The 26541-nt window shown below is 34.2% G+C and overlaps 1 protein-coding gene across 1 annotated transcript in view; it reads right to left on the bottom strand.

The window, feature by feature from the left end:
* LOC124368114 (ATP-binding cassette sub-family C member Sur-like) overlaps positions 1-26541 on the bottom strand; it is an 82539-nt gene that overhangs the window by 20791 nt on the left and 35207 nt on the right. Inside the window, exons 8-19 of the mRNA XM_046825388.1 lie at positions 26328-26490; positions 25368-25546; positions 21376-21501; positions 20713-20935; positions 18666-18771; positions 15929-16190; positions 11450-11587; positions 10007-10219; positions 3242-3495; positions 3040-3150; positions 2228-2305; positions 1195-1286 (exon numbers count right to left, since the gene is read on the bottom strand). Coding sequence (XP_046681344.1) covers positions 1195-1286; positions 2228-2305; positions 3040-3150; positions 3242-3495; positions 10007-10219; positions 11450-11587; positions 15929-16190; positions 18666-18771; positions 20713-20935; positions 21376-21501; positions 25368-25546; positions 26328-26490 — 1945 coding nt within the window. The remainder of the gene's footprint in view (positions 1-1194; positions 1287-2227; positions 2306-3039; positions 3151-3241; positions 3496-10006; positions 10220-11449; positions 11588-15928; positions 16191-18665; positions 18772-20712; positions 20936-21375; positions 21502-25367; positions 25547-26327; positions 26491-26541) is intronic.

The raw sequence follows: 26541 nt of genomic DNA, 5'->3' as shown, positions 1-26541 counted from the left end.
TTTGAAATACCTGTGTCATAGAATTCTGCTGCCTGTGATCTCAGCCACTCAGTGACATGTACCTGGAGCTCCTCATCGTTGTCTAAATGCTGTGTTGATAGCCAGTCTTCATTTTCGAGAATAATGAAAATCACTTGAAGCAAGTTCAGAACGGTGGGGGGATGAAGAAAAACTTCCCACTTGAAGGAGTTCAAGAGTTCTTGCATACTATTTGCCGAGTGAGGTTGAGCATCGTAATGCAAAAGCAAAATTTTGGATGACAATTTTGCTTGGTGCTTGTTTTGGACAGCTCTCTTAAGGTTTTGCAGTACTGCTCAGAGTTTACTGCTGCACCACTCTCAAGAAAATCAATAAGAAGAACACCTTCCCTGTTCTAGAACACTGTTGCCATGATCTTCCTTGCCGAAAAAGTTTGCAGACGTTTCCTTGGTTTGTTAGGGGACCTTGTGTTTCCCCCACTCCTTCCATGCACAATAATTTTGTCTCACAATTCACATGTTTCACCCAGATTTCGTCTCCGGTGCTACGATTCAATCCAGTAGTTCATCAACATGACTGTGGTAGCCTCAAAAAATGTCAAAGCTGCCCCCACTCATTGTTATTTATGGTGATCTGTAAGCATTTTTGGCATCCATCTTGCAAAACATTTGTGGGAGCCTAACTATTGTGAAAAATTTCAAACAATGAAGTCCATGAAACTTGTGGGAAACATAGAGAAAGCTTAATTATAGTGTATCTTTTCGTCAACTTTGGTGACAAGATCGTCAGTCACAATGCTCAGAGGTCTACTCTTCTCTTGATCATGAATGTTTGTTCTGTTGCTCCCATACACTTCACACGTTCTCAATGAATTTCTATTGCTTTTAAGTTTTATGCCAACAAAACCAATCACAGACCGCTTTTAAAAATTGGCAGGATTTTTGATTGTAGCACACATTTCAAATTTTAATATAACAAAAACAGGCAGCAAGGTGATGTTCCCCCCATCACAGATGGATGCTGATTGAGGTGCTGAGCTTGTACACACCAATATATATGCGATTAGTACGTGCCTGGCAGCATCAGGTAGAAACATTCCTTACTTTCTGAATAGTCCTCATACTTAAGATAATATTTGCTTATTGTGACTGTTTCACCGTACAGTACTAGCATGATAACAAGCAAATTAAACTGCACACCAACTAAAAGACTTACTTGCATCATCATCGTCAGCAAAGTCGTCACTACAATCTGACGTTGTAGATGCAAGACGATGTAGTTGTGGGCGATCTGTCTCTGATACTGACCTGGACAGCAGAGTAGAAGAAATCAGTTAAGTGGTTACTGAAGTCCAATATAGTTAAAATTGTTTAAATTTATTGGTTTAAATGTAGCTTTTGAACAACACAGGTATGTAATGTACTTTCTGTAAACTTTTTGTTGTGTTGATGATATTGTTAATACAAATAAATTATCAACCTAACAATGTGAATGATCTCTTTTAAGACTTAATCATTCAACATACAAGGGCTATTTTTTTACAACCTCCGATCTCACGCCATGACAGCCAGACACATGGCAGGTCTGCAGTATGGATAGTAGTCGATCACACATCTTCCCCAATACAAAATTTAACACTGTCGAGTTCAAGTACGTAGTTGATCCTCCTGCCAAATTTGAATTGATGAGTTTTATTTTATTTTATTTGTTTCCTGCAAGTATTATTGAGAAAACAGTGATGGGTGTTGTACGTGAGTGTACAAAGCCAAAGATGTTGACTGACACCAACAATCGCTTCAGCTTTGACATTTCTGGCTTCAGACAAACATGACTACAGATTCCAGGAGTCAAGTCTGAGACAGCGTCAGATACCAGACACTGCAATAAAATGAAGATGAACTGGAGATGAACTCAAAAATTCAATTGAATCAACCCTTCCTACCATAGCTACATTATGTGAAATGTTAGTTGGTATCAATAAACGTGCAACTTAAATGTATGTTACATTCAAAGTAAGGAATAATAAGTAACAATTATCTTATACGTTTGATTTATGGATTGTGGATGATTGAAGGAAGAGAGGAAAGATTGAGAATGATTAGAGAAAAGAGTACTAGGCTATGGAACAATTAATCATACTAGAAGCTTTATTAAATAATGTACTTGTATATCATAATTGGTAATTTAATATGAACACTAAATCAATTAATTATTACACCTACTGTTGACTGTCGATTATCATAATTACCTGACAGAAGAAGTGGATATCAGTCGACGCAAGACACTATGTTCTCTGACAGTAGGGTCTGGTAGTGATGAGAGGTTTCTGAAAAAATAATGCGATAAATATTAAACACTGACAAAACTGTAGTACCTACTGTCTTTCGTATATGAAAGTTCATAATAATATGAATTCTTACCTAGCAATTCAACGCCATATTACAAAAAGCAATTAATTTTATCTTAGTATCTTCAGCAATTCTTACATTACTGATTGAAAAATGGAAGTGATCTACAATCTGTTCTGAAGGGTGAAACAATAAAATTTTGAAGCTAAAACGTCATTAATACCTATAAACAAATAAGTAAGTAGTTCCAATACAATTTGAATCTTACCTGACAAAATTTGTTATCCTTGGATTAAGATATTATGTTCCAAAATATGTAAAAGATTGGCTGGAACAAGATTTTGTTCAATCAAGGATATCATTTATACTATAGTACATAATTCAAATGAGTGGAAAAACAGTCATTGCAATATGGCTGACAAATGGTTCCTTCCAAAGATGGTAATAAATGAAAATAGCCTCAATGCACCAATGCAGCCATCTTTTGACTTTGCACAGATTTAACAAAATAGAGGTAGTACAAAAGATGAGGACACCAAATCTGGAGATGGAACTCTGTCTGTCACTGAATCTAACTGAGCTTATTTATAAAGACTTCTTAGTCTTCCAAAATATTAATAACAAAGAACTCAAAAAACGATTATCCTTTTGATCACTAAAAATTCAATGAGTTATTTGTGCTCAAAGGATTGATGATAAAAGAAGCGTTTACCTTTGAGTTGACATTGAAAATATCTGTCTCAGCAGGCCACTGCCAGAGATACTTGCATTTCTCTCACCACAGCCAGTACTCGTTGTCTGTTCAAATGAAAAGGTCTTTGGCCTGCAACAATTATATTATTGGTTGTTATTTTTACTTCTATTATATTGAGCAAGTACTGACCAGCTGGATGGATGAAACATTGAAACTCTACCTGATAGTGGGTGAGGAGGCTTGTCGTGTGACAGGGTAAAGAGGTGGTGTCGCACCTGACTGCAGCGAGGTGGTCCGTCCAACTTGGCGATGGCGCAGTGGAGGTAGAGATGCGGTGGATGCTGCTCTTAGCCTCCGCTCCACTACTTCACCTCCCTCACACTCGTCAGTGGGCAATGGTAGGTCATGGGTGAAGTAGCGTGATCCAGAGAACTTGCTCAGCCTCCTTTTGAATGGAACAAATATCGACGGAGTCTGGAATATATTTGTTACTTTCCATTACTCTACTTGCGTAGTCAGTCAGAAACTTAAAAGAGTCCTAAGAAAACGATTGTGCCATTTCAACGTTAAACAGTGAGAAATGGCAGCAACTCTAAAAGCCATATTTTGATCCTTTATTAAACTGTCAGTGAACTTCTTTTTCGAATTATCTTGAATAAGGCTCTTAAATGGCAAATTCAAATTGAAGAATTTTGGGATTGTCACTTACAAAACAAGTTTTGGAGGGTTGTTTAGTTGTTCATTATTTTATTTGAGTAAATATTTTTGTAATTCCTTTAACACCTCCACTGCTTCTCTGTACTGAATAATATCCAGAACTCAACCATCCAGTACAAACTATAGCGTATGCTGCAGTAAAGATGTTAAAAAATAAAATAGAAATATATAAGTGTCTTTCTAGTTGAAATATTCAGAAATCAACCATCCAGTACAAACTATAGCGTATGCTGCAGTAAAGATGTTAAAAAATAAAATAGAAATATATAAGTGTCTTTCTAGTTGAAATACCCAGAACTCAACCATCCAGTAAAAACTATAGCGTATGCTGCAGTAAATATGCTAAAAAATAAAATAGAAATATATCAGTGTCTTTCTAGTTGAAATATCCAGAACTCAACCATCCAGTACAAACTATAGTGTATGCTGCAGTAAATATGCTAAAAAATAAAATAGAAATATATAAGTGTCCTTCTAGTTGAAATATTCAGAAATCAACCATCCAGTACAAACTATAGCGTATGCTGCAGTAAATATGCTAAAAAATAAAATAGAAATATATCAGTGTCTTTCTAGTTGAAATATTCAGAAATCAACAATCCAGTACAAACTATAGTGTATGCTGCAGTAAATATGCTAAAAAATAAAATAGAAATATATCAGTGTCTTTCTAGTTGAAATATTCAGAAATCAACCATCCAGTACAAACTATAGCGTATGCTGCAGTAAATATGCTAAAAAATAAAATAGAAATATATCAGTGTCTTTCTAGTTGAAATATTCAGAAACCAACCATCCAGTACAAACTATAGTGTATGCTGCAGTAAAGATGTTAAAAAATAAAATAGAAATATATAAGTGTCTTTCTAGTTGAAATACCCAGAACTCAGCCATCCAGTACAAACTATAACGTATGCTGCAGTAAATATGCTAAAAAATAAAATAGAAATATATCAGTGTCTTTCTAGTTGAAATATCCAGAACTCAACCATCCAGTACAAACTATAGTGTATGCTGCAGTAAATATGCTAAAAAATAAAATAGAAATATATAAGTGTCTTTCTAGTTGAAATATCCAGAAATCAACCATCCAGTACAAACTATAGTGTATGCTGCAGTAAATATGCTAAAAAATAAAATAGAAATATATAAGTGTCTTTCTAGTTGAAATATCCAGAAATCAACCATCCAGTACAAACTATAGCGTATGCTGCAGTAAATATGCTAAAAAATAAAATAGAAATATATCAGTGTCTTTCTAGTTGAAATATCCAGAACTCAACCATCCAGTACAAACTATAGTGTATGCTGCAGTAAATATGCTAAAAAATAAAATAGAAATATATAAGTGTCTTTCTAGTTGAAATATCCAGAAATCAACCATCCAGTACAAACTATAGCGTATGCTGCAGTAAATATGCTAAAAAATAAAATAGAAATATATCAGTGTCTTTCTAGTTGAAATATCCAGAACTCAACCATCCAGTACAAACTATAGTGTATGCTGCAGTAAATATGCTAAAAAATAAAATAGAAATATATAAGTGTCTTTCTAGTTGAAATATCCAGAAATCAACCATCCAGTACAAACTATAGCGTATGCTGCAGTAAATATGCTAAAAAATAAAATAGAAATATATCAGTGTCTTTCTAGTTGAAATATCCAGAACTCAACCATCCAGTACAAACTATAGCGTATGCTGCAGTAAATATGCTAAAAAATAAAATAGAAATATATCAGTGTCTTTCTAGTTGAAATATCCAGAACTCAACCATCCAGTACAAACTATAGCGTATGCTGCAGTAAATATGCTAAAAAATAAAATAGAAATATATCAGTGTCTTTCTAGTTGAAATATCCAGAACTCAACCATCCAGTACAAACTATAGTGTATGTTGCAGTAAATATGCTAAAAAATAAAATAGAAATATATAAGTGTCTTTCTAGTTGAAATATATGTCACAAAAGTTGAATATGAAAAGCTAAATAAACAAACTGGTCATAACATTTTTAATAAAAGAGCAATAAGAATGTTCAAAATAATGAGATTTTCCAATACATGCATACAAATTAATAGCTTTTAACATAATTCATTATTACAAAGATCTCAGATTCTAATAAATATTTTACTTAAAAAAATTAGAAAATTTCTACCAAAAACTGCTATACAAAAATATTTAGTATTTAAGGTTGGAATAGGAATAAGAATACGTGTATTGCCATAAAGCTTACACAAGTCATGTATAAAATATGAAAACTAGCATAAGTCCAAATAAAGGAAATTTGGTACCCAAAACATGAAGTTGCCAAAACAGTTATGCCACAATTTAAATACAAGAATAGTGTATTGGTTACTTACTTCAAAGGCATATGTTTATTGTTACCATAGGTGGAGTGAAAAATTAATTAAAAAAGACTAGTTTATTCTTTTGTCTAATGGAATTTGTATATACAAGTATATGCATTTTACTCCGTAGATGCTCACTAAGAAATTGTTTCGGTCTCTAACTGTACACGTCCATCAAACTGTTTTTTTCAGTTCTAACAGAAATGCTAAATCTCAGGAAATGCATATCCCAAATCTCATGCAAAGTTATACCACCTCATAGTGGCTCTTCTGGAATGGTTGTGCTCTCTGATTCCATATATATATATATATAAGTACTATAAGTATAGTATATATATATAAATTACTTATATGTCAAAAAACATTTAAATAAATAGGAAATTTTGTAGAGATATATATGTTATCACAGGGAAGAAAGAGATATCATCTCTAAATTCAGGAACCTGTCTTACTAATATTTCAAGTTTAATTTTAAAATGATCCACTAGAAAACCACTCAAATCTTACATTAAAATTTCAGTTTTGTAAAATCTTTTTTACAGATTCTTTTCTATTTAAATTAAAGATGATTCTTCATGCTTTTTTTGCTGAAGCAATATCCTATCTAAATTTTGTTTATGTTGTTCTTTAAACACTTATACCTAAGATATGTAGGATTTAATTAAAGCGTAATAAATGACTTACAGTGTGTCAATGCTACATTGTTTAGCCATACGTTTTAATGCATATGAAGAAGTTTAGCTTAAAACATGATCTACATGCTTGTTCCATGTTAAATGTTGATCTATTATCACACCAAAAGACTATCTTATTTGGACTTAATGAATAACGTCTTCATCATGAATACAAATACTAGGATTAATTTTCACTTTTGCCTGGCTTGTTGAAAAAGCTATAAAATTCTACTTTTTGAAATTTAGAAGATTTATACTATTTAAAACTTTAAATTAGTGATAGGCTAATATAAAATGAAATTTCAATACTTTCTTGAGTTTTGCCGGAGATTATAACATTGATATTATCAGCATAAAGACATGTTATATGCGATAACACACCAGGTAGACCCAGTAGCGTAGCCAGAAATTTTGTTCGGGGGGTCCGAAAATTTGGGCCCGAAACCGGGGGATCCGGGGGACGTTTTGTGTGTTATTTGCCAATGAGTTCACTGATAAAAGGTAAATACCAAAAATATGGAGCTTTAGTAACTACGCCTTAAAGAAAGTGGAAAGATGTAATAGGCAAATTCAACTCTCACAGCAACTCTAGTACCACAAATTTTCTTGTATACCTACAGAAACTTTACGAAGTTCGATTCTGGCCGAATAGAAGGCACCAAATTGATGTTGGATTCACTGGATAAGAAAGAAAAAGAACAAAACAGAGTTTCACTCAAGCGTATAGTTGACACAACTATATTCTGTGGAGAAAATGAAATATCCCTTCGGGGATATTGGGCCACTGATGGCTGAAACCCCTTTAGAAAAGGAGGGCAATTTTCAAGTGTTGCTCGGGTACAGATCAAACTAACGGTCGGAAACCTTACCTCAATCAGAAAGAAAAAGAATAAAACAGAGCTTCACTCAAGCGTATAATTGACACAACTATATTCTGTGGAGAAAATGAAATACCCCTGCGGGGACATTGGGCCACTGATGGCCGAAAACCCTTTAGAAAAGCAGGGCAATTTTCGAGTGTTGCTCGGGTACAGATCAAACTAACGGTCAGAAAATGCACCGGAAAAGCTCTACTGATTAGAAGTTCGGCTACTTTGGATTTCACTGATTGAGGTATTTATGAATGAGTTATAATGACGACTTTTTGTATCATTACACTGTAGACAAGTATATAATTATCGGAAAAAAATTTTAAAAATCACTTTCGGTCGGAAATAAAATACACCTGAAAAACTTTAATGATTAGAACTTCAACTACTTCGGACTTCAGTTATTGAGGTAAACGTGGTATTTTTGATTGAGTTAGGACGACGATTTTTGTTATCATTAAACTGTACTCGACTACCTATATAATTATCGAGAAAAAAATCACTTTCGATCGGTAAATACAGAAGAAAAGCTCTCTACAGATTCAAGTTTTGACGATTTTGGATTTCACTGGTTGAGAGTGGTTGAGGTAAAGTGGTATTTATAATTATGTTAGGACATTGATTTTAGGTATTAATTCAACGCCGACTAATAAATATATAATTATCGAGAAAAAAAAAACAAAAATAATCACTTCCGATCGGAATATACTAAGGAAAATGAAATAATACCTCAGTCAGTGAAATCCAAAGTAGTCGGAACTTCTTATCAGTAGAGTTTTTTCCTGTGTATTATCCGACCGGAAGTGATTTTTTCAACTTTTCTTCGATAATTATATAGGTATTAGTCGGCGTTCAATTGATACCTAAAATCAATGTTCTAACATAATTCTAAGTACCACTTTTATCTCAACGACTCAACCACTGAAATCCAAAATCGTCAAAATCTGAATCAGTAGAGCTTTTCCTCGGTATTTTCCGACCGGAAGTGATTTTATTGTTTTGTTTCTCGATAATTATATATGTATTAGTCGATGTTGAATTAATACCTAAAATAAACGTCCTAACATAATTGTAAGTACCACTTTTACCTCAACCACTCAACCAGTGAAATCTTAAATCGTCAAAACTTGAATCTGTAGACAGCTTTTCTTCGGTATTTACCGACCAGAAGTAATTTTTTTCTCGATAATTATATAGGTAAATTGTACAGTTTAATGATAACTAAAATCGTCATCCTAACTCAGTCGAAAACACCACATTTACCTCAATGAGTGAAATCCAAATTAGTTCAAGTTCTAATCAGTTGAGTTTTTCAAGTGTATTTTCTGACCGAAAGTGATTTTTTATGTTTTTTTTCCGATAATTATATACACGTCTACAGTTTAATGACACCTAAAATCAACGTCGTAACTTAATTCTAAGCAGTCATTTTACGCCCTCAAGACGAATTTGAACGAAGTGGTCGCTAATTTAAACTGTTCGCCGTGTTACGGTTCAGGTTACTTTGCGACGTCACGTGACCGCGCCCTATAGAAATACCGTGATTACACTACACTATCCGAAAGGCCGAGCCCAAAAGTATCGTTTGATACTTTATGATTTAAACGAAAGGACAATTATATTTTTAACAACGGTCACCTTAATCAAATAAATCAATCAATTTAATGTTTGTAGACAAGAGTAATGATAACTCTCCTCTCTTTTTTTCTCCTGCTCCATGCTTTATTTTTTAATATGTTTTAAAATTTCGGGGGGGGGGGTCCTTCGCTACGTCACTGGGTAGACCCTTTAGGTAGCACAAACACAAACATTTGATATTGCTCAGTGATACAAGAAATCAGCACCACTACGTTTTGAGATCTGCAATCTGATCTTTTCCTCAGGTGGATCATTACCTAACACATAATTTATCCACCTGAAGTAGAGATTAGATTGCACAAAATATATTGTTACCTGTATTACTGAACAATAGCAAATGTACAGAAAAATCCTCTTTCCTTTACATTTGTACTACCTCATAGCTGGTTATCAAGAAACTTTTCTCTCTGACTTCTGGACTAGTATTACACTCTAAATCTGGTGAAGTTTGAGTTGATAAATGTAAAAAAACGGTTCACTTGACTTAGGATTAAATTTAGACATTAAATGATTCAGAAGTGGAAGTGATAGGGATGAACTTATTTTAGGAATATGTTTAATACATTCTAAAAGGAATTCACCAAGGACACCCAAATTATATTAAAGAAAAATATGTAAGAAACAGCTTGTAACTAAGAGTAGTGTAAATATTTGGAAATTCAGTGAAATTATGTCAAAGATGCTGAGATGTGAGGCAAATTTCTTTCCTTATGGTATTTTTTATTATGTACAAACTTACAATATGGTCAGCTCGCCATGTACCATCTGCCAGGTTTCGCTGTTTCAGTTGCAAACCGATGCGTGAGACAAGTTTGACGAGCTGCCATCGTTCCCTTGCAGTGCGACCACGCTGTGTCTCATCTAGAGCATGTATAAACACGCTCACATTTGTACGTACTACCTCAGTAGGTGACCCACATGCCTTCACTCGCCCCTTTTCCATTAATATTACCTACAGACAGAGTTGATGAAATCACTGAGTATAAAGATATTACTTCTTAAACAATCTTAGCAAGAAAAAATACGCTGTACAATATCTGTAAGAGAGTCAAGAGACACCAAATATTATTATCATACATCTATAGCGCAACAATAATTTTGTAAGAATATGTACTACTAGTACTTGACTAAATGCTAACATACACACACAGCTTGTATTGCTATTAGCAATGCAGCTCTTCACGTAATTCCTGAGCAACCTGACAAATTGCGTTTGAGTGGTCTCTTGTAGGTAAAGGTCTATGTCTTCAGAGGTAATGATTGATAACAGCTCCAATCTCCAGAATTTTGAATGTAGATAGTGATTCAAAGTTAAAAGTTACAATCATAATTGTTAGTTCCAGGAGTATAATCTATAACTCAAGTTGTATTGGTCAACTATAAACCAATTTAAATCCACCAACAACCTTCTAAATTTTATAGTGAGAACATAATGAGTAAATGAGGAATGAAACAGTGGTGTATCTTGCTCGAAAATGGTTGAATTGTTCAAAACTGGATTAGATTACTCTGGGATGGATTTAGCATAAAGGTTAGGGGAGTGTTACTAACGGGGGCCTGAAGAGCATGGAATGCTTCCTGTAGAATAGCGAGATCCAAGACTCTCTTCCGAAAAATATAAAAAATACATCCCTTAAAACACATCTCTATACATTCTGGAGTCTAAAATTTACTTTTGTAAGGAACAAAATATTAAAAATATATATTTCGAAAATATTAGGAGAGGAATCATAACCTCTGTGTCTACTCTTAAATCCGCCACTAGCCACCTGACATATTGACATATTGCTTAGTAGAAAAAAGAGAACAGCTGTGAATTTCAAAAAATGTGTCACAAATATTTAGCAATCACGGTTTTGTGCCAGATGAGTCCTAAAACTGTAGCTGAAGCCGAAGGCAACAGCATTCTGACAATAACGGGATTGAAAATCTAATTGAACAATATGACAAAATTAATGTATCTGAAGACTACATAGAAAAGTATCTTTAAACAATGTGGCTTTCAAATGTATAACATAACATTTATTCATTAGAATAGTCTTTTTTTTATTTCAAGACTAATTATTTTCTGCTCAGCCCTTGTATCTACTGTGTTGTCCTCATGTAGCTTCAAATTTGGCACTCCCCCTTAAAATGACATTACAGGAAATTTCCACTGCCTCTTATTTCTTCAAATAGTAACCTGATGAGCGTGAGATGTCAGCTGGATATTGTGAGTGACCATGATCACGGTGCACTTCTGTCTGGATACCATCTTCTTGATGCCTTCCTCAAACACATGCAGGGCCACTTGGTGGTCCAAGGCTGATAATGGATCGTCCTGCAGGACAAAGTAGCCAAATGATGCGATTAGCACACATTAATTACCTTTAGTAAAAACCTCATACTATTGGCTGATCCTACTAATTAAATAATAAGAAAAACTAGTAGTAAATTTAATTCATAACAGGGTTAAACTTTTCAGTAAGGTGTTTTCTAGTTCCCTAGAGGTAAACATGAACTTTCTATAATGTAAACAAAAATTATAAAAACACAACAGATGTGTTGAGTAAAATGAGCAGCAAGGAGAGGAATGGTGTATGTATGATGGGAAATATGGACAGGGGAAGTGTGTGATACTATTTGTTGACAACAATATTTCCAAGTTGTTGACACTATTTTGGTAATCAATTGTCGCACACACACACAGTAAAGGTTACTTGAGTGAGATTTACTGTCAAATTAAAAAAAAATATGATTCAAGTACAATTTCTTGAGCTAACAATTTTTTAATCATCTAAATCAAACAATATAAATTAAAATGTAACTACTTTATTTGGGATGTCAGTTTTTGGTTCTGTTGGAGACTACACACAAAGGTACTTTAACGCATAGTTATTATATTAAAGTTTTGTTTTATTTTACTTAAACCTCTGATTGTTTGTCAGCCTCTTTTACTTGTGTATATACTGTATGCAGAAAATAAATGCGCAGAGGCTTCTTTAAACAATAGAATAAAAAGACTTCACATAAATCCTTTAATATTTCGACTGCATTGTCGTTGTCAAAAAGGATACAAAAAGTGTTTACTTTTAATTCAGAGATTATATACACTTTTGGAATTTATATATATATATATATATATATATATATATATATATATATATATATATATATATTGGTATATATAAAATTATTTATAACTGAATGCAATATAACTTCAATTCATAGGTTACATATTAGTTTCCATTTCTAAACTGATACGAATAACTTTACAAATTCAAATACAAATACAAACTAATACATTTCAAACTGTAACACTCCACATGTATGTAAATCTACAATTATAGTAAAATTATAATTAAAAAATATGTAAATGATAGTAGTTAAATATTTTTATAATCAACTGAAAATGGTGATCATTTGGTGCACCAGTCAGTCAACAGTATCATCCATACTGTTTAGTAAAACCTATTTTGACTTTAAAGCGATATTTTTTATGAACAGTTTCTACTCAATTCAAAAGGTGAGTCGTAGTAGCAGGTGGAACTCTATTAATTGTTCAGCTCCTTTACTACATAAACAGTGCTGCCAATTCATTTTTATAATTCAGCTGTATTAAAGGCAACTGGATGAAATAAATCTGAATGTAAAACATTAGAACTAATCTAATTTTTATTATTTCCATGGTAACAAAAATTAATTATTCATTTTAAATTCAAAGTTTTAACGTTAACACACCACAAACATTAGCTCAGTTTAAAGAGAATTTTACAACTATCTGTCACCCCAATTTGCAATTTACATTACTTACCAGAGAACAAATTCTATGTTGGTGAATCTGCCCTGTTTGACTGCTGTGCCATACCAGCAGTGTCCAAATTCAACATAGACCAATTACTGTATCCACTGCTGTGCCCAACCTAACCAGATACCAGCAGAGTCCAAATTCGAAGTAAATCAGTTACCGTATCCACTGCTGTGCCCAAGGTGACCAGATACTAGCAGAGTCCAAATTCGAGATAGACCAATTACCGTATCCACTGCTGTGCCCAAGCTGACCAGTTACTAGCAGAGTCCAAATTCGACGTAGATCAATTACCGTATCCACTGCTGTGCCCAAGCTGACCAGATACCAGCAGAATCCAAATTCGGTGTAGACCAATTACCGTATCCACTGCTGTGCCCAAGCTGACCAGACACCAGCAGAGTCCAAATTCGACGTAGAACCGTATCCACTGCTGTGCCCAAGCTGACCAGATACCAGCAGAGTCCAAATTCGAGGTAGACCAATTACCGTATCCACTGCTGTGCCCAAGCTGACCAGACACCAGCAGAGTCCAAATTCGACGTAGAACCGTATCCACTGCTGTGCCCAAGCTGACCAGATACCAGCAGAGTCCAAATTCGACGTAGAAACTGTATCCACTGCTGTGCCCAAGCTGACCAGATACCAGCAAAGTCTAAATTCGATGTAGACCAATTACAGTATCGACTGCTGTGCCCAAGCTGACCACATACCAGCAGAGTCCAAATTCGAGGTAGACCAATTACCGTATCCACTGCTGTGCCCAAGCTGACCAGACACCAGCAGAGTCCAAATTCGACGTAGAACCATATCCACTGCTGTGCCCAAGCTGACCAGATACCAGCAGAGTCCAAATTCGATGTAGACCAATTACTGTATCGACTGCTGTGCCCAAGCTGATCAGATACCAGCAGAGTCCAAATTCGAGGTAAACCAATTACTGTATCCACTGCTGTGCCCAAACTGATTAGATACCAGCAGAGTTCAAATTTGACGTGGAGCAATTACCGTGGGACATTTTAAATTGTTTGTGGAGTAGTCTTAGTCTTATAAGTAAAATAAGACTGAGGGGTGGCGGTGGGTTGATGTCAAGGAACTATGTTCAATTTTAATTTGAATTGTACTTTAATAAAGGAATTCTGTACTTTACTTAGTTATTGTTACTTTTTTTATACATGGTTGTATTGCCAAGGGCATGAAATACTGTGATGGGCTAAGAACATCAAATCTCCTTGACACTCAAACTAGCTGATTATACTTATAAATATTTTATGCCCTCTGAGGCCTGGCAATTTTTTAATCCACAGGAAGATTAATGGTTTTAATTATAAATTACTGTATTAAGAAATTGTAGAAAAAAGTAATAACACATTTAATAACCATTTTAAAACACTATATTAAAGTTAAACATGCAATAACATCTAAATTGGATAGAATATCTGGTTGTGTGTCAATATCTAAAATAAGCATAAACAGGAGGGATGGAATTAAATAAAATTAATTTTATATTTAAGTTTTGAATTACATGGATTTTGGTTAATGGGCAATAATAGATGAAAATTTAAAGTTACACCTTTCTACCTTCTTTGAAAAGGGGGTAGAAAGGTGTAACTTTAAATTTTCAAACTGCTATCCCTATCTTGTGACATGTAATTTTAAAGGTCTATTCAATGGAAACACAACGACATGAACAAAACATCTCTTTGACAATCTTAGCAAATTGTGGGCAAATAACCTCTCAAAATTTTATGCTATCTAGAAATCTCTTAACAAAGCTATGCATGCCAGAAACATTAGATACTAAGTAAAAATATAAACTGGGTCCCTCAAAGTCTTACTAAAAGATACCACGCATGCATTGTGTTGATATGCGCAAAACATTGGCTTTGTTCTTACAGATCATTATTGTTGCTAGGATTGTTTCAAAAAAAGGGGGGGTATTTTTACCCTCCAAAATGTTAAAAAAGTATTTTAATGGGTATGGTGAAGATTTTACATTGATATCTTGATGCGTTTGGAATACATCCAAGGACTTAATTTACACCCTGTATAACGAATATGTATATATTAAGTCCTAATGCATCTGGATTTATTCCAATTGCATACATATAGAGGGAAAGAGACAACAGTCTCCACATTTAGTCCTGAAAGGACCTTTGCGGCTCCCTTACTTAAGGTTCAGGCCCTCAGAATCTAAGACTTATAGAAGCTTATAAAATTTGAGGGCTCATGATTTCTAATACTCTTAGGGTTGAGAAGGTACGCCCAGAGGAAATTTTCCCCTGATTTTGCATATGGCAGGACAATTTACCCACATAATCGTATTTTCCAATGATTCTTCTGCTTCTCCGCAGACTCAGTGCATTCATCAGTTTGCTCAGACCCACCTTCATAAGATATTTCCTTAGAGAGCCATATCCTGTCAACATCTCTAATGCCAGCTGTATATCCTCCTTACTTTGTTCATGGAGTGTTGACCATTCTTTGGCATAAGGAGAGATAAACATTTTAGATTGCCTAAGTTCAGGGTCCTTTCTCCAGTTTAAGGATCTAATCCTCCTTTTCCAATTTTTTACTAGAGATTTGCTGTAGGAGAAAGCTACTCCATAGCCTGGCTCTGGCCCTACCGGAAAGGTTTCTGTGCCTATCTTGGCAAGGGTATATACTTTTTCACTTTCTTGAATGCCTCCGTAGTCCGGCAGAAACCAAGTGTAACTTTGTTCCTCTTTATCATTTCCACTAGTACATTCCAACATTTCCATACTGCTTTTGAGTCGAGTGCCTTCATCCCACATGGTCCAGTCTGTAACTAACACATACAGAACTATATTTAAAAATAACTATATCTTCTGCTAATTAAATCTTCACACTCACCAGTATAATGACAGAGGCACGGGAGTAGAGTGCACGAGCAATGGTGACTCGCTGCCTCTGGCCGCCAGACAGGTTGATGCCACGCTCACCAATGTCCGTCATGTCACGACCAGGCAGTATGTCTATGTCAGGCTGTAAAGCAGTGGCGCTGACCACACGGGAGTAGCGGCGACCACTGTACGGCCGGCCAAATAGAATGTTGTCACGGACGCTGCCATTCAGCAACCATGGCTTCTGCGATACATAGGCGATACTGGTACCTCTGAAAAAGAAGGTCAGTTTAGCAAATGCAGTTTGCATCCTTGTTATATCTCAAATACCAAATGATGAGTAAACTATCTCATAAAAAATAGTGTATTAAAGTAACATAACAAATCTCTGACATTTGCAGTTGATAAGACAAAATCTTAATATGTTCACGACAACATGGCCATGCTGCCTTTACAGTTAGGCAGCGTGGACCACTAGTGGCCCGTGGCCAATATTAGTTAAATCCCAAATGAGCCAACAGTGGCACACGAACAAATTAATATTTATACATCTTTTTAATGTTGGGATTTTAGTAAAAATGTTTAAAGAACTATAAAGTCCTTTAAACAATTTTTAAGGTTCTTGATTTTTTTACCTCAGAAAAATCACAACATATTTTAAGATGTAGTCATGGCATACATAATGTGCACAAGATGACTGGAAAGTAAAACATGATGCATGAATGCATCAGGAGCAATTGAAGGAATGTCATAGAAATACACAGGAAACAGATTTGAAAGGAAGAAATACGGGTTGGGTAGGAAACAGTGTGGTCCATGATAGCCACAAGTAATAATTCAACCAACCCGTTGTAGTCCATTTAAGGCCCATGATAAGAAGGCCAAAACTGCTGGAAATATTCTTTTCTTCTATATACATACAACAGAACTTCTATATACTTCCCCATCAGGTACACACGATCTTTCACAACTTTTTGTTGTGTACCTTATCAAGTCCATTGTCTTGAACGTGTTAATGAATTTACTAGAAAGAACGGTTTGGAGTGTTCTAAAGATGATGTATGCTTGAGTGTATGAGAATGTATGAATTTGTAGACGATTGTTTAATTATATGAAAAGATAATAAAGGCCAACATTTTGTTGATTAGTTAAAATGCAAGTTCAATGTAAAGGATCCTGGGGAAATTAAAACATTTCTTGGTTAAGTACACAACGATGTGGTGAGTTTAAATTTTAAAAAAATTATTGGAAATATGTTTAACGAATTCACCATGACTGATTGTGAAGGTGAATATCCTCCAATGGAAGTGAACTTTCAAGTGAGAGAAGAGGAACCTATAATCAATCTACCTTATCGTGAACTAATTGGCTGTCTCAATTATTTAGCCATGACATTTATTCTGCAACAGCATTTTTAGATACCTGGACTAGCCAAAAAACTACTTGGATTGCAGCAAAACACGTTCTTCGGTATGTTAAGCACACCAAACATATGTCTCTAAATTTCAGGAAAATGGAGATGAAATTGTGTAGCAGCCTTTAAAAATGCAGATTGGGGAGGTGATAAAACCAACAGAAGTTTGACTGGACTGGCAGGATACAACTTCAGAAATTTTGTCTCTAAGGCTTCGAAGAAGCAACAAGTTGTAGCCTTTGTCTATAGCAGAGGCAGAATATCTAGCATCTGCAACTGAATTACGTTAACAGTCTGATGACATCTGATTTTTTTATAAAGCTACTGGTGCAACTTTTTATTTAGATAACCAATGTTCAATTATCAACAACTATAAGAACACAAAGAGATCATACCATATTGACATCAGACCTCACTTTATCAATGACATTGTACCAAAAGATTTGATTAAACTTGAGTTTGTGCCGTCAAACAAAAACGTGACAGACAGACATATTTACTAAATATATTTGTCTAATGAAAAGCTTATGTATTTCCTACCAAAATTATACTTCTTTTAGGAACAATTTTAATTTGCTCTCTAGCAATGGGTTTAACCCTTGTTATAGCTGAAAAGTGTTTCACTACAATATACTATTGTGTCTTTTTGTAGAAAAGTATGTTGCAAGAGTATTTCATTGTTACATATTAATTTTACTGTAAGGTCATTATTTTGTTAAATTACCACTACTACATACCAATGGATAGTAAATTAAATTAATGTTGTGATTTATTTACTTTTTGTATATAGAAAGCCGCTTTTATAATTATATTAATAAGTCTTGTAAGTTACTGTTAATTTATTTTATTCTTAAATTGACCATATGTTATCTAAATACCTTGAAATATTCAGTACCTGTTTCCAGTTATAATAATTTACCTTTTAGATATACTTCAATTGGTAGAATAAAAAATAGTCAATAAAAAATGCTTTGTAACTCCAAACTAAAATATAACTCAATAAATAAAACTGTAAATATAAATTAAAATGTTAAAAAATGTATACTTTTTAATAGGGCTGAACCATAAAAATTGATTTTCTGAGCTAAAGAATAAGGCCAATTTGAATCAAATATAATGATATTTTAAAATGTTACAATTTTTAAGTAAAACACTTCAAAAAGGCTGATTTGAGCTGAACAGTTATGGGTGTAATACATGATAAAAACCTGTACATTTTTGGGAAATTTTGTTTTATATTCACGATCACCCAAAGGGTTAAAAGTCACATATAACCTTAAAATTTACATTGCCTACTGTGTAAAATGATAAAATATCAATCACAGTTTCATACTTTGTCCACTTGACAACTCCGCGGATGCAGGGCATCTCCCCCAACATGGCTGACAACAGGGAACTTTTCCCACTCCCTGTGTTTCCAACCACCATAGTCAGTTTTCCTGAAACAGCAGTGGTTTTGTAGAATACATATTATAGAATACATAAAACTTTCTATATTTTTCAATTTTAAATGAGTAAAACGCTATAATAAAGTTACTCATAAACTAAATTTTTATTCCTTCAGTGCCTTTTTGTTTCCCCTGTGGACATGGACGTAGCAAGAAATTTACTTTCTGGAGGATAATTTCAAAGTTTAATAGTATATTTATATTATAAAGAAAGATAATATAAAAAAAAAAACAAAAATAAAATATATATGTATGCAAGTGAGACTTAAGATATTGTTGAAATTTTATTGGTTTTTAGTTGTATATAGCTAAAAATAGAAAGGTAAAACAGTATTTCAAACCAATTTAAATGTTAGTATTGCTCAAGTTACATTAATAACGTGTTGATGACACAAGAAAAGTCAATGAACTACTCGTAAGTCAATTTTGACAACCATAAAAACTTGTGGCCATTTAAAGCTTTTTGTTTATTTAGGATTTATGTTTATATGTTTGTCAAAAAGCAGACTTAAAAACAAATTTTGAGTAATCAGAATTGGAAACTAATGCAGTATAATTTGAGCTTTCTGTATTAGTTATTTTTAATCCATCCACTCAAAACAACATGGCCATATTTAAATGTTTTTATTGCTACATAATTTTTAAGAATGAAAGCATTAATTGCTTATCAAATATTTTAACATATTTTTAAAGTTTAACAAACCTAAAAATTATATATTGACTTTGAACTAGTGTTTATGTAGTGTTACCGGTATAGATAATTCATAATACTGTTACAAATCTGTGATTGTTTCAATTTATTTTGTTAATTAAAATGGTTATCAAATTGAATGTTCCTGAAATTAACTCCCAGACTGTTTGGTATTTCATTATTCTATAATAATGAATTTTTGGATGCTTTCTTTATCAGAATAACAGCTACTTCCTTCTCAATTTACAATTCAAAACCATAGGGGGGGGGAGGAATGATTCTAATTGAAAAACACCCCATGACAGTTAGTATTGGATGAATCTGAAAAAATCTAAATTAGATAGGCTTAACAGAAAGTTAAACATTTAACAACTGAATTTCAAACAACTTTGTTTGATGTTACACAAATATTTTATTAGTTTTTAGTGCTTTTTAGGGGAGAGGGATGTTCTATCCCTTTCATTCCCCTAGTATTTATGCCACTGCTTTTTCAATAAGACGAATACTCTTTCTACCTTGTGAGATCATCAGATGGTACCAGAAAGTTGGTACAGTACAAATTGAACAGTTGAAAAGTGTTATGGATATAAACAGGATTTGAGCCAATTCCCAGCATAATATGGCTTCATTCTGTATTATACATTTATCAATCAATAGTCTCCAATTATCTTATATTATAAAGCTACAGATTTACTGAGTACATGTTCATAAGTGTTAAGTGCAAACTCTAGAATTTTCATAATTAAACCATAATCTATAGTTAAAAACTTTTTAGAGAAAAAGGTTCTTTGGATTTCTTATAGGAAAATAATAAATATGGTAGCTTTCATGGGAATAGTACCTGAGGCCAATAGCAAAAAGCACCAGCATAGCAATTTTTTGCTATTGGCCTCTAGTCAGTCATAGGTGGTTTGTAGACAAATGAAGACGTATTGTGACCTTTATTATGCAGTTCAGTTTTAATGATTAGTGTTTTGTAAAGTATTTTTTTAAGTGCATGTTTTAGAGTTAGTGAAGTTGGCACACAAAATAGTGGTTGTGATTCCTGACTTAGGTGTGCCAAAACGTTTTGGTATGATTTGTTTATTGTATAATTAATTGTTACCTAGTTTGTAATTATGTATTAGGTAATAATCAAGCGCACTGAGGTAAGCCCATGAAGAAACTGTAATTAAATTGTAGTGATATAGTTATAATAATAAAATTACTGATCTTATACACTGATAAACTGGATCACCCACCTGTAGGTATTTGCAAGTTAGGCACAATGAGTGAAGGATCATCACTGCCTGTCCAACTGAAGGTAGCAGCATCAATGGTGACAGCAGGTACAAACATGTCTCCTCCCATCCCCAGCCTCGACCCCACTTCTCCTTCCTCTTCATCGTCATCACAATCATCCTCCGGTTCTTCCAGCTCTGTGATGTTACCTAGGCCGAACACACTATCCGCTCTGCTAGGCCTCTGAACAGCACACAGGATAGAATTATCTTCTTTCTTAATTAAACTTTGAATGAACTCTCAAGGTGTTGTTAGAAAATAATTTCACTCTCATTGATAAAGTAAACAAAAAATACAATTTGGTTAGCATCGTGTGACCTAGTTGTGTTATTTCCCTCTTTTTATACTTTAGCTCTGTCTTCCAAGCACATTCAGTCCACAATCAGCATTGATAATGAGTTTCTAAGCCCTATAGAAGACAAATCTAACAATGAGTAAATCTTATATAGTTGCAGTACATTTTCTGGCAATTATATTTTGAATCTTGTATTGAACTAATTTAAATGTAATTTTATAATATCGATCGGTATTTCATCATAATTAAAATTATTACTAGTTTTTTCTTTTTTATTGTGTGTTATTACAGTCAAAATTAAAATATAAGAATACAATGTATGTCTCACATTGGTTTCAACGATGTCAGGTTCCGGTTTGATTTCAGGTTTTATGACAACTTCTGGCTCATTGACTGGAATCACGTTGTGTGTCTCAGGCAAATTCAGGAAATCTTCCAATCTTCTTGTGCTTACCTGGAAAATCATTTTTTAAATCTGAGTAATAGAATTCAGCAAACATTAATTGGTCTAGTTTTATTAAATTACTCAAACTACCATGAACTTGATCACATTTAGCCAATAATGGCAAAATTACAATGGCATAGTCTAGGAACAAATAAATGGTAATGGTTCAAGCATAAGAAGAATAATTCTTTCAGAGAGCTTTGGTAAATTCAACCCATCTTTGAACAGCTACCATTTCCAGATCATTTGTCTGTTTGAGCTTGAGTTTTAAGCTTTGTACTCGAGTTATAAAGAACTTTAGTTTGATGTGTATACCAACCTATGCTTTCATTTAAGATGTTCTTCTAACTCCTTGTGAGCTGTTCCCCTGAGGAAGTACCGGGTTATTGAATATGTGTTACATTAGATTTTTATGTCCTGTAACTTTGTTGCAGGTTTTGTAGCTGTATGTTTGTGCAAGTCTTTGTTTAATATTTAACTGTCCCAGGACTTTTTGGACCCCTTGTGTAATACTTTTCTGATAATTAACATGTACTGGTTGGCAGCACTAACTGCATACTGATTGATACAAGGTTATATTATCTCCTATATTTGTGTAAATTGATAGTTTAACAGCCAATTTTTGGGATTATTGTCTTTCATATCAGTGGTACTAATTTACAAAACCAAACATGACACAGCCAGCAACCATGTAGTAACACAAGTGTGCCACACATGTGTATAAAACTGTACCTGTACAAAGTTTCAGAACTTCAGTTTCAGTTTTCAGACCTTCATCATACATCAGACCAAAATAATTTTAAAAAGAGTTGAGGGAAGTCAGTCACATCAGTGTCACGTCACAGGTCAGTTTTAATGATACCAACAGGCATATATTTGGGCTGCTTTTCTGTGGTGAGAAATCATGTAGGGCAAATATGAGTCAGCTTGACTAATTTAAAGGGAACTATTTTCTAGTGTGGGAGTAAGTGTGTTAAGCATACTGGCCCTAATCAGGGCCGTCCGAAGGGGGGGGGGGGCGAACGGGGCGGTCACGGAAACTTCCTTGGCCTTATCCAGTTTACTAGGAGAGTTTGATCCGGTTATGATGGAACATTTAAGATGTATTGAAGAGAGTGAATATCGAGTTCAAATGTTAAGTGTCAATATTCAAAATGAGTTGATAAACTGTCTGGCAAAGGAGGTGAAAAACAATATAATCGAGAAAATAAAGCTGCCACGGGTACTTCTCAGTTATTGTTGGATTGTACGCCAGACGTAAGTCATAAGGAACAAACATCTCTCACCATTCGCTATGTTCACGAAGAAGAGGAGATCGATGGTGAAATTGTTATTGAAGAAAGTTTTATAGGCTACACGATTACTGAGGAGTCAACACGGGAAGCATTGACTCAATTGTTAACAGAAGAGGTAGAGTTATGTGGTTTGGAGATGAGTAACTGCCGCGGGCAAGGGTACGACAATGGCGCAAACATGGCAGGAGCTAAAAAAAAAGGGTCCAATCACGAATATTACCTCAGAATATCCTTTAGCTGTATTTACACCCTGCGGATGCCACAGTGCCTCAACTTGGTTGTTGCAGATGGAGCCAGATCATCCGTCAAGTCTACTCTACTTTTTGGAATCCTTCAAAGGATTTACACTATTTTCGCATCATCTCCAAAAACGTTTTTTGCGTTGTCAGTGACCATGTTAAAGGTTTAACTTTGAAAAAGGTTTGTGAAACAAGATGGGAGGCTCGAATAAGTTCTGTATCTGCCGTTCGATACCAGTACAAACACGTCCTTGGCGCTCTTGTAGAACTGAGTGAAACTGTCAATGACCTTACAAAATCTCATCTGAAGCTAAGTCCCTCCAAATTCACATGGAAGACTTTTCATTTCTGGTTTGCCTTATTGTTTGGCACGATGTTTTGTTTGAGGTAAACTTGATAAGTAAAACCTTACAAGTTAAAAGCACTGATATTGCTTTAACAATCAAATCTGTTGCAAAAAAACTTTACAGTTCATAGATGATTTTCGTTAAAGACGGTTTAAATGACTCAGTTTCAAAAGCCAAAGAGATTTGTAGTGAAATTGACGTGGGACCATTGTTTAAAGAAAAACACCAAAGAACAAAAAATAAGCTTTTTGATTATGAAAGTAAAAGTGACTACAAAGCAACCCCAGAAGAAGAATTTAAAAGAAACGTTTTCTACCCACTATTGGACATTATGCAGGCTTCCCTAAAAGAAAGGTTGATTCAGTTTTTCAAACTACAAACTTGTAAATGGGGGTTCTTATACGACCTTAAACACAACTCCCTCACGCAGAAGATTGAAGGAATGTTGTGAAAATTTACAGAAAACGCCTATCGTTTGGGCAAACCTCTGACATAAGCGGAAAAGAACTTTATCAGGAACTCCTTCATGTCAAAACTATTGTGAATGAAGTAAGCCTAGCTAAGGCAACCCCATTACAAGTTTTAAAAGTGATTAAGAAGACAAGACAGAAAGGACCCTATACACAAACTTTCCTACAAATTCCTTCTAACTATTCCCATATCTGTTGCCAGTTGTGAAAGAAGCTTTAGTAGCTTAATTAATAAAAACCTACTTGCGTTCTTCAATGTCCTCAGGAGAGACTGTCATCCCTTGCCCATGCTGTCTATTGAAAATGAAGAATGTTAAAGGCTGAAGTTAGAAGACGTTATCAAAAAGTTTGCTAGTGCAAAGGCCAGGAAGATTTCTTTTTAAAAATAAAAACTATCTCTGTCAAAGGTTAAATAATAGTTATGACATTAAGATTGAAATAGTTATGCATTGCGTTTTTTATATCTGTTACTACTATTAATAGCCCTAAAGTTCCACAAAAGTATTGTATGCCAAAGAGCACAAAGTAATAATTTATTTATATCTATGTATATAGGTCTATTCAATATTCTATTATCTATTCTAAAACGTGTTTCTAAATGTAACATATATAATATATTTGGTATTTTGTTACACACAGAAAACTGGAGTATTTATTTACATATAACAATTTCCAAAAAATTCCTTATCACTTGGTATGGCTGTACTGACGAAATGTAATTTTTATGTGGGGGCCCCCAAGGCATGATTTGCCCCGGGCGCATTAAATACTGGGGACGGCCCTGGCCCTAATGGAATTACATTATCATAATGTGCACAAATTTGCTGTTATCTCACAACAAGTAAACCATATTGATGCATATAGCTTTGATTACAGACAGTATAATAGTGTTCTGGAATTTGTATAAAAAATTAATATGGTACATCTCTGAGGTCCTAAATGTCAATAAAACCCCTGTGAAGATACAAGCCCTTGAAGGCTATTTTAGACCTCCTTAAGAGTCAGCTTCCTCTGAAATAATTTTCTATATACACCACTGATGAAGAGCTATTAATCTAGTAACACAGAGTTCATTAAAGTGGGCAGTGGCATAACTAAAACAGCTTTGTGGGGGGATGAGCACACCACACCGGGGGATATGCAATAAATCTTAATAAATATATATTTAAATTAAATAGCCCTAATTCAAAGTAAAACATTTTACTGAGTATTTCAAAACAGTTGGATTGCCTTAAAATTCTTTACTTTTTGGGAGTGAGTCCTATTCCCCATCCCCCCTTGATTACACCAATGGTACTTTGAGATTCTGTATCTTACACCTTAATCAGTGTTCTGTGACACAGCCATATTTTCATATGTGGATCAAGAGCAATATGATCAGTATGGGGTCTATCCATCCAACTTGAGGGAACTTGGATGAATTACAATGAACCAGTATTGCAGGTACCTTCAAACTCCCCCACTGTTCACCTCTTGCCACATTTTTCCCTCCACTCCTAATGCAAAATCACAAATGCCACTCACCAAAGCTGAGATTATGATGGGGACTGTGATGGGAAAGATGAACAGAGGCACTGTCAGCTGATTGAAGAGAGCCAGTCCGGTGAAAACATTTGCTGGAGAAAGGTCAGAACCTTCCAAAATATAGAAAGCTGCCAAGGTGACCAGTGTGATCAGTGCTGAAGAAGCGTGAGTGAGGAATGCTGTAAAAATTTAAAATATGAACCAATTTATTGAAGGACAGTATTGTGTACAAACTATAACTAGGGTTATTATTACTATATTAATGTTTAGAAATACGCAAAAGTCTTGGTTAAATGATATATTCCTGGAATGATAAATTAAAGCTATACAGGATGCCACATTCACCATTCAGTAGAGCATCCATAATCCATTTAAATGGCAATTTCAACAATACTACACATACTAAAAACTTATTTTGTTTATTATTTCAACTTAACTTACATTGCTTTTCACTGCAGTTTGTATGTATCCCTCAATTCTTACAAACAAGCTTATTTTTGCTAACTTTGTATCCCAATAACAGCATCATAGATGAAAATAAATACATGAATAAGTATTTTAAGTACAAAAAGTAGTACAATATAAATCTATGTAACCCCTTTCACACAGGGTTAGAAGACAGTTCACTTAAATTAATTATAGCTATAATGCTAATTGACATAAAACCCAGTAAAAAAGTAAAAGCATAATTTCCTCAATATCCAGGATTACTGGAAAATTGACTGTGAGCATTCATTTGTCACATACTTAATTTTATGTTGAGTTAGAATTGTTCCTAGATACTGTACATCGTTCAAAGAAAATTGCTTCTAACATTTAAGCATGTCAATTTAAATGCCAATATATTTAGTTGTGCCCAATAATGATGTAAAATTCTTCTTTTCAAAATTTCTCAGATCGAGCTAGATTCTTTTTAAACTCTACCGAAAAAAATCAAGATGTATTAAGAAAGTGACTTACTCATCAGTCCCCAATAAAGAGAGTCCTTATCCAGATATTTCAGTTCTGTCCTGCGTGTGCGCAGGATTCTGTTGGCAAACTCTGTCTCCCACCCGCAGAGTTTGATCAGTCGAACACCCTGCAGTACTTCATTTGTTTGTCGAAGTCTTTCATCACTCCATTCCTGTGAATATTTTCCTCTCAGATAACGAAACATTTTTGTGTTATCATATGG

Source organism: Homalodisca vitripennis, chromosome 8 (genome assembly GCF_021130785.1).
Source record: "Homalodisca vitripennis isolate AUS2020 chromosome 8, UT_GWSS_2.1, whole genome shotgun sequence".
Classification (NCBI taxonomy): Eukaryota; Metazoa; Arthropoda; class Insecta; order Hemiptera; family Cicadellidae; genus Homalodisca; species Homalodisca vitripennis.
Note: the sequence above shows the minus strand (reverse complement) of the source record. Positions and strands in the feature narration are given on the sequence as shown.